The 8,741-nt window shown below is 56.1% G+C and overlaps 2 protein-coding genes across 4 annotated transcripts in view; both read left to right on the forward strand.

The window, feature by feature from the left end:
- Positions 1-703: 703 nt before the first annotated feature.
- P4HB (prolyl 4-hydroxylase subunit beta) overlaps positions 704-8,741 on the forward strand; it is a 17,623-nt gene continuing 9,585 nt past the window's right edge. Inside the window, exon 1 of the mRNA XM_017729913.1 lies at positions 704-983. Within this exon, the coding sequence (XP_017585402.1) occupies positions 719-983 (265 nt within the window). The 5' untranslated portion in view covers positions 704-718. The remainder of the gene's footprint in view (positions 984-8,741) is intronic.
- On the forward strand, positions 1,189-7,262 carry ARHGDIA (Rho GDP dissociation inhibitor alpha). 3 transcript variants are annotated; one of them, XM_017729938.1, is made up of 7 exons: positions 2,583-2,596; positions 3,418-3,421; positions 3,690-3,902; positions 4,260-4,343; positions 4,810-4,886; positions 5,063-5,126; positions 5,588-7,262. In XM_017729938.1, the coding sequence occupies exons 3-7, from the start codon at positions 3,713-3,715 to the stop codon at positions 5,785-5,787; spliced, it is 615 nt and encodes a 204-aa protein (XP_017585427.1). In that variant the 5' UTR covers positions 2,583-2,596; positions 3,418-3,421; positions 3,690-3,712; the 3' UTR covers positions 5,788-7,262. The 3 variants fall into 3 exon arrangements, with proteins under 3 accessions (XP_008629134.1, XP_017585438.1, XP_017585427.1); XM_008630912.2 differs by lacking the exons at positions 2,583-2,596; positions 3,418-3,421 and adding an exon at positions 1,189-1,549 and having other exon boundaries at positions 3,693-3,902; XM_017729949.1 differs by lacking the exon at positions 3,418-3,421 and having other exon boundaries at positions 2,139-2,819; positions 3,693-3,902.

Raw genomic sequence — 8,741 nt, forward strand, 5'->3', positions numbered from 1 at the left:
ACACGTCCGGGGGGCGGCGGTGCCTCTGGCGCATACGGTCGGTCGGCACGAAATGAGGAACCGGGAGACGCTGTACCAGAGTTGGGCTGTTCCGTGTCAAGGGAGGGCCCTTCCACCCCGAGCGCCGCTGGCCGGGTGCGCTTCGAGCCCCGTCGGAGGGTTTGCACAGGAGCCGCGATTCCTGCGCTCCCCCGCCACCATGCCCCCACCGGGAGCGGCGGCCCTTCCCCGGCAGCCGGTCTGAGAGCCGTGACCGTCGTTTGTTTGTGGTGAGAAAAGCCCTCGACCGCGCTTGTTCCCGTGAGGGTTCCGGGTCCACTCTGTTGCTCCCGTTGTCCGAGCATTCTTCCAGTGTGGAAGAGCTTCCACGACTGCAGAGTGGGGACAGTTTAACTGCCCTGGGTTCGGCTGCTGACACACACAGATGGGTCACAGTCTGGGCTCCAGGTACCCACGGTGCTGGTTTGCATCCCTGGTGCAGCACTGCCAGTAGCCCTTATGCTTCTCGACTTGTTTGTGAGCCCTCAGTCTGGCTCTGCACAGCTCACCCATGTAGGTGAATGACAGGTCAGGGATATGTCAGAGCAAAAAGAAAAAACAAATCCTCCATCCTCAAACTGCCCACTGGGCAGCAAATGTGTCCTCCTGTTCCCCGAGTCCTTCCCACCTGGGGCTGTGAGACAGCAGAGGGGATCAGGTGCGATGAGAATTCCCTCAGATGCTCTTACAAAGCAACTGGTGCAGCAGTGGTACCTGGATTTGCCCTGGTAGTGCCTGGCCTCAGGAAGTGTCAGCTAGGCTCCTGTCCCGTCTGTGCTACTGGTGTCCCCCCACTCCCCTGTGCTGCCCTGGGAACCATCTGAGCTGTCCATGTGGAGCAGCCAGGCCGGGTCGGGCTGTTCTGGCTCCCCGTCCTGGCAGAGCAGACTGGGACAGGGCCCTGCAGAAACGCCTATTGCTGGGTCACATTCCAGCCGAGTTCTCTGGATGGCTGTGCAGGCTTTCCTGCGCGCGGAAAGAAGGAAGGGTGGGGACTGCTGGAACTGGCGCTGCTGTGTGTGCACGGCTGCGCTGAGGCCTGATGGATGTCGGAAGCTGATTAGCCCATCTGAAGATACTCTGACTAATGCTGGGTTTGCTGGTGCCATGGGATCGGGATTCTGGGGTATGGAGTCAATGGCTCCCACTGTCCGCCTGGACACGAGCAGGGATATTCCCGCTAGTTTTTCTGCCTGGCAGGAGGTGGGGCTCTTGCGTTTGCTACTGCAGCTGCTCTGTCCTGCACAAAACATGCTGAGAATCCGGAAGAAACTGCTGCTTTGAGGGAGCAGTGAAGGCAGACTGTGAATTCCCAAGTGGGGATTCAGCCTCCTGCTGCCTTCTACAGGCTGGTCCTGAGGATCTGCAGGGAGCCAGGGTCTGTTTCTGAAGATCCAGGAGCCCTCCTGTACTCTGCTTCCGGCACAGGCTGGGGTCCCTTCCTGCAACCGTGGCATTTCCCAGGGGGCTGTGCTGTCCCACAGAGCAGTGGGATCCCCAGGACCTGCGGGTAAGCTGATGGGAAAGGTGAGGGCTGTTTCCCCAGCGCCAAGCCCAGCCTGGCCTGCAGTGCTGGCTGGAATCATGCTGGTGCTGATCCCCAGGGGTGTTTTCAGTTCTGGTGAGCTCCTCTCACCTTAGACATCCTGAGAGGGTTGGGGTGGGTCCAAGTAATCTATGTGGCAGTACACATGATTCTTTAGCCTGGATCACAGAAGTCAGGCTGGAGCACAGGAACGTGACCGAAGAGCTGGGCATTTGGGATTTTGGTTGCTTTGGGCTTTTTTCTGTGTCCTGTATGGCATGGTTGTTGCTGAATACCAGTTTGTGTGAGGGGTTCCTCATTGGTCTGGTGGAGATGGGGTTAATGATGCCTGGGAGAAAACTGTCGGGGGGGGGGGGGGCGCGCGGTCAGCTGTCGAGGAGTGGCAGCTCTACACTGACACTAAAGTAGTGCATTTCCAAACTGCCCAGGAGAGGATTCTGGATCTTGGAGGTGAGCAGCTGCTGGCAGTCGGGGCTGTGAACACCAAGGCTGTTCCCAGTCAGTGCAGCTGTCTTCCAGCCATGGGAGCTGTGCTGGGGCTGGTGCTGTTGTTCACAGAGCACTGGCTCCAAGAGCTTCAGGTGCTGGAGCAGAGGCTGCCTCGTGGCTCCTGCTGTCACTGATCTGGCTATCTGTGAGAGATTTTGTCTCTGCTTGGTCTGAAAATTGGAAGGTGGAGGGGGCCTGTGGATGCTCATGCACAGAAGTGTACCCACCACTGTTGGAGATACATGTGTGGATGCTAGTGGATCCTCTGCCAGGTGTGTGATTACTGTGCTCTCACAGAAGGCTCAATCACAGAATTTGGGAGTCACCACAAGTCTAGGACTTGGGACTTTGGTTCTGTAAAGCTGAAATTCTGTCACTTCCACTCCTGGGAGCCACAGATATTCTCAGAGCAAGGTGTGAGGGTTAGAACAAACTCGGTCCATAGGAGGTATAATCTAGCCCAGAGGCAAGCCGAAGGACATGAGGAGGGGATCAGGCAGGATGCAGGGTGTGTGAGTGAGCGTTTGCTCACCGCTTCTGGGAGTCCTCAAGCCCGGCAGCTGTTTGGGAGAAGCAAGGGACTGGGATTGATAGGGAGACACTAGCATGAAATCTCATCAGTTGTCCATCTGTGACGTAAGACTAAATGTCCTTGTGAAGACAAATTTCCACATCATTCAGTGTGAGGATGTTGGAGGATGCCATGTGGAAGGGCCAGCTGTTTGCTGTGCTGTGCAGGGGTGGTGCCAGCAGCCGTGGGAGCTGCAGATGTATAGGTACAGCAGGAAAAGCTCCTGGCTCAGATGCTTGTGCCACACAGGGCCAGAGCCTGCGTGGTGTCCCATCATCCCCCAGTGCCATTCTAAAGCTGTGCCAGAGTGTTCTGAGTCTTTAGAGAGTCCAAGTTGATACTTGCCATAGGATAACCCTTCAGACAATGTGCCCTGTGGAACACCAAGAATTCCTGAATATGTCATTGGCTTTTACCGAGGATTTTAATGGAGTGTTGGCATCACCTTTGCCCTTGGTGCAGCTGGGCATTTCCTGGGCAGAGTCCTCGGCAGCCGAGCCAGGCTCCACATCTTGTTTCCTTCATTGCCTGTGTCCCCAGCTGTGTGTGCCACAGATCCTTGCAAAGGGCTGAGCCAGGTGTCTCATCCCACTCTGCCAAGGCACCTGTCACAGAGCACTGACCTGACTGAGTTACAAAATGTGAGCACCAGATCCCAGCAGAAGCTCCCAGCATTCATGCCAGTGGTGAGACAGAGGCCTATTCTTGGCTGGAATCCTGTTGTGGAGAGCAGAACTGGGTTTATTCTGGGCACCTAGTTGATCTTGTGGAGGAGAATGTCTTCCCTATGGCTTTGGGGTATTTACCTTACAAGCAAAGCACTGAGATTGAATTTTTCCTTACTCTTGCCTGGGCCTCTGCAAAATGAAGATGAGACCTGGTCTCTGGAGGGGGGCTGGGGGCCCTTGGCAGGGTTGTGTCTCCCAGGGGACAGTGTAAAGGGCCCCAGTGAAGTGGGAGCCTGTGGAGTCACAGCAGAGCAGTTCTGGGGAACTCTGCTGCTGGTGTGGTTGGTTGGGGCACTCACACTTCTCCTCTCTGCTTCAGTGTGGGTCACGTGTGTGAGGATGGCGGAGCAGGAGCCAACAGCAGAGCAGCTGGCCCAGATTGCAGCTGAGAACGAGGAGGATGAACACTCTGTCAACTATAAGCCACCTGCCCAGAAGAGCATCCAGGAGATCCAGGAGCTGGACAAGGACGATGAGAGCCTGCGCAAGTACAAGGAGGCACTGCTGGGCGCCGTCACCGTGAGTGCAGGTGAGCCCTGGGATGTGTTGGTCCTCTCTGGCCTTGCCTCTGCTCCCACCTGGGAGCTGTTCTCCCAGCTCTGTGTTTGTGCAGGAGCACAGCCCAGAGCACAGAGCTGTGTCTGCGCTGCCCCATGCCCATCGCTGCCTGCAGTGTAGGGCTCAGGGACGGAGGGGTGGGGGTGCCACTCTGCCTTTGTGGAGGACTGTGGGCTGGGCCTGGTGCAGTGGAAGCTCTGACCCTTACAGAGTCAGAGGCTGGTTTTGCTGGGTTTCGTGTGCTTTCAAGAAGTTCCCTGGAGGGAAAAGGAGCTGTGTTGGCCGGTGTCAGGGATGGGTGTTTAACAGCTTTTTCTCTTGTCTCTAGATCCCAACGCTCCAAATGTTGTGGTGACCAAGCTGACCTTGGTCTGCACTACTGCTCCGGGCCCCCTGGAACTGGATCTGACAGGTGAGGTGGGAGGGAATTCCAGCCCTGCTCCTGCACAGAGCTGGCAGGGGTGCGTGAGCCTTCCTGTGTCAGAAGTGCTGGAGGCAGTGCACGGTGCTTGGGCCCTGGGTTCTGTACCTGGAGCCCAGCAGCAGTTCTCTGGCACCTGGGTGTTTTGTAGAGGTGTGAGGGGCCAGATGGGGCAGGCAGATTCTTCCAGCCTGCATGGTGACATTCATGGCAGCTTTGAAATGGTGACAGCCTTGGGGCAAACATCTGCAAAGAAACTCTTTGGAATTAATTGCATAGTTGTGCTGCAGTGTCCTGTCAGAGGGCATTTCTTGCCTGGCTGCAGCAGCATAGAGGGCCCTGCAGCTAGGGCCATTCCCTGCTCCTGCAGCTCCTGCCCCAGCTGCCTCATGCCATGGAAATTCATCCCAGAGCACAGCACGGAAGAGCTCTGAGCAACCCTTTCCTGTCTCTGTAGGTGATCTGGAAAGCTACAAGAAGCAAGCATTTGTGCTGAAGGAGGGCGTGGAATATCGGATAAAAATCTCCTTTAGGGTAAGGATTCCGATCTGGAAATGGAATGAACAGAACATCAGACTGCTGCGGTCCCAGCTTGGGGAGTGCCTGTGCCCTCAAAGTGGGGTTATGCTGAAGGAATGGGCTCTTCCTGCAGGTGGGGTGGGCAGTGTAAATGGAGATGTCCTGCTCAGTCCCTGCTCCTCTCTCTGCAGGTAAACAGGGAGATTGTGTCAGGGTTGAAGTACATCCAGCACACGTTCCGGAAAGGTGTGAAAAGTAAGTGCTTCTCTGTGACTTGGTGCTGCTTTGTGTGAATGAGGACTTCCTGCTCATTTTGCTGCTGTGACAGGGGCTGCCCAGCAGCTCCTCATGGGAGGGGACAGTCCTCATTGCCACTGGGCCCATGGAGCTCTGTGAAGGCCTCTGGGCCTGCAGTGGTGGGGCAGCCCGTGGTCCTGGCTGCACAGTGTGTGATCCTGATCCCTCCTGAGCACGTTTTCCCCCTGAGCGTGGCAGGAAGCAGGTCACAGCTGACAGCATTGCCAGCGCTGTGGGGTCACTGCCCACAGGAAGGGCCCATTCCTGGAGGGAAGGGAGCTCTGAACTGGGTGAGATTCCAGTTACAGCTGTTCTACAGATTGTTGTAACAGTAACAGACCCTTCCTTTGCTTTAGCCTTGTCCCAGATGCAGGGGAGGCTCCTGAACAGCCTCCATACACCTCTTTTTGTCGTTTTAGTTGACAAGACCGAATACATGGTTGGGAGCTATGGCCCCCGAGCAGAGGAGTACGAGTTTCTCACCCCCATGGAAGAGGCCCCAAAGGGCATGCTGGCCCGGGGCAGCTACAACATCAAATCCAAGTTCACAGATGATGATAAGACTGACCACCTGTCCTGGGAGTGGAACCTGACTATCAAGAAGGATTGGAAGGACTAGCCCTTCCCGAGGCCAAACCCCAGAGAGCGTGAATCAGACAGTGGCTACCGTAGAATACCCCCCCTGTACCAAAGTGCTGACATTGGAACCCTCTTACCTGTCGCCCCCGTTATCATTTGACCAGAGAGCTCAGTTTTTTATGTGCCCCCTCCCTGGAGAATTGCTGAGTGCATTGACCAAACCGTGCTGTCTGCATCTGGTCTCCAGCTGCCCGTCCTGGGGCTGTGCTGCCCCAGCACTGAGGGGAGTGCCCACTCCCTCGCCAGGCCCTTTCTTGCTTCCCACCTTCCTTTATCCAGGAGGTGCCAAAGGGGAGGAACTCCTGTTAGGATCCCGTGCTTGGCTTTCCTGCGCACAGCTCAGGGTAGCTACTGCTTCCAAGTAGCTGAAGAATTTTGGTGCCAGGCAGCTGTCAAATCAGTATATTGGCTCAAGTGGTGTCTGCCTGCCCTTTCCGCCCCATCAGTGTCCTGGGCAGCTTCATTTGTGGATGTTCCCTGTAACCATGATGCCTTAAATGTGTAACATGTATCCTCTAGGGAGGGAACCCTGCCCCTGTTACACTTTTTAAATGCCACCTGCCCTCCCTGTCTGTTGGCATGGGCTCAGCTTGGTCACGCCCCTCATGGGTTATTAGGAAAGATTCACAACTTCCCACTTCGCTGCTGGTTCGTTCCTCACCTGAGATGGGACATCTCCAGAGGGGAGAGGGTGTGACATCCTGGGTGACACCTGGCCGCCCTTCCTGGCACCCCAAGCACCGGCCTGGCTGGACCCCAGCCTTGCCTGCGCAGAGCCGCGAGCTCTCTGGGTGCCCTTGTGGCACAGAGGGGGCTGAAGGGCAGGGCGGTGCAGGGGTCACCAATGTTGCCATCACCTCGCACTTCTCATTGCAGCCCAGGTAGCTGCAAAGCACTGAAATTCCAGGACAGCACCTGCCCTCCTGGCTGTGTTGGGCTGAGGATGGACGAGTCTGTCTGTGCAGCTGCTCCTGATGCGATCAACAGAGCTTGCGATGGACAAGTGTTTTCCGAAGCGGTTAATGCCTTATGTATCTGTTCTGCCTTTAAAATCTGTGCCTGGCCTGTCAGTAGTTATTGCCTTGACACTCGGCCCCCCATGCCTGCCGCAGATCCGCAGCATGCTGGCCTCCACTCTTGGCTGCACAGCTGTGGCTCTTGGGGCGAAGAAGCCCCAGGGGCCCCCTGCAAGAGCTGGGGGGCTGGGCAGGCATGTGCCACCTCTGCAGCCCTCCGATTTGGATCTACCACGTTGAGGTTAGAACTGGGACCAAGTACATGTGGCTTTCTCGTAGCTACGTCTTTGCCTCTAACTCCCCCTGCCCTGCCCCTAGAGAATTTTTTGTTAATTTGATTTGGTGCATATTGTCTGTAAGTCCTAGACCCAGGTTAACAGGTTTGGAATCATCGTCTGCTTCTCCTTTTATGACAGTTAAATAAAATCTTTGAACTGACTGTGTACTGTCCATGCTGGATCTTTGGCAGGAAGTGGCCAAATAGGATTTTTTCAAACACCTAGAGCAGGAGAAGACCAGGATCTGTGGGCTTGCTAGAATGTGGAACGGGATCTGGGACAGCCTTTGCCAGAGGAGGAGAGGCCCCATGGCAATATGTGTGCAGGATCTGTCCCTTGCTATTTGCCCTGCCCACAGTGTGAGGGGTGGGAGTGTGTGGGGCAGTGAAAATAGGGATTTCCAAGTGGGGTCTCTTGCCAGCAGAGGAGCAGGTGGGCTTTGAACCCACAACATGACTGCTCCAGCTGCACACGCATAGGGAAATTCCTCTGCAGTCACAGGAATGAGGGAGGTGATCAGAGAACACAATCCAGGAGAGTCAGCATGATAAGAGCCTGCGGATGTTTACAGAGCATGTGGCATGTTTGTGTTAAGGATAAGAAAAGTGTAGCCATGAAAAGCTCTTTACAGAATCCATGGCATGAGAGAACCTGGAGGAGGGGGCTCGGCTTTGCTCCTGGTCAAAGACTCGCGAAGGTAACCAAGAACTCCATAGGCTCCCTCTTGTATTTGGAGTTCACAGCACAGGCCCTGTCCTCGGGCCTTGGAAAGCTGCTAAAGGAGATGATGGGACTTGGAAAGGACAAGGGCTTTAGGCAACAGTCTGGGCCAGGCAGGAGCTGGCATGTGGCCAGTGCCCACTCCAGCAGGCACATGCTGCTCACTATGGAGAGCAGTGTCCAGCTACGACCCACCAGCCCTCTGCACAGTGTGGGGCCGTGGAGGCCAGAGTGGGGACTGGAGCAGGGAACAGGCCTCACTCCCAGTGAGTCAGTTAGATCGACCCCAGATGTGCCTGATAGTGTGAACAAAGGCCCCCCTGTGCTGGCCCCTAACAGCCACTCTGCGGGCAGGGCTAGATGAGCACCCGGCTGATGCAACCCTAGCGCTTTGGCAAGAGTTTCCACACCCAAGGTGTCGAAGTTTCTGTTAGATCGTTTGTACCATGGTAGGAGGCTTGGAGGGGCAGGACGGCTGTGCTATGTGCTATAATTCAACTCTGAGGATTCTCTGCCTCAGTTCTCTGGCACATCTTCCCGCTGCGGGCTGACATGCAGGCTCTCCTGCCTGGCGCACGCTCATGAGTGCACTTGGGTACGGGTGGCTCCAGTCACAGGCTGGGTGGGACAGATCATTTGCATGAATTGTGGCTCCCAAGGTAAAGCCTTGGCCCCTTCCAGGTGATGCACCTCAGGAATCTTGGCCAGAAGTTGTGCAGCAGCAGTCCAGGCCGTTCCCCTTTTCCAGTGCTGCAGCAGCTCCCTCTGACACCACAGCTCTGTGAGTGCAGCAGCCAGGTCGGAGCAAGAGTGCTCATGCAGGACTACCCCGGGCAAGGTTGGCCCTCTCAGCAGAGACACGGATGCAGGTCCCCTCTGGCAGAGCAAGGAGCCAGGGCTCTCTGGGCAATGGCTCCGAG

This window comes from Corvus brachyrhynchos, unplaced genomic scaffold (assembly GCF_000691975.1).
Source record: "Corvus brachyrhynchos isolate BGI_N302 unplaced genomic scaffold, ASM69197v1 scaffold340, whole genome shotgun sequence".
Taxonomy (NCBI): Eukaryota; Metazoa; Chordata; class Aves; order Passeriformes; family Corvidae; genus Corvus; species Corvus brachyrhynchos.

Coding starts and splice junctions, on each gene's coding strand:
- ARHGDIA (XM_017729949.1), top strand. CDS start 2,681: ATGAAATCTCATCAGTTGTCCATCTGTGACGTAAGACTAAATGTCCTT. Junction 3,903..4,259: donor CGCCGTCACCGTGAGTGCAG/GTGAGCCCTGGG, acceptor TCTTGTCTCTAG/ATCCCAACGCTCCAAATGTT. Junction 4,344..4,809: donor CCTGGAACTGGATCTGACAG/GTGAGGTGGGAG, acceptor CTGTCTCTGTAG/GTGATCTGGAAAGCTACAAG.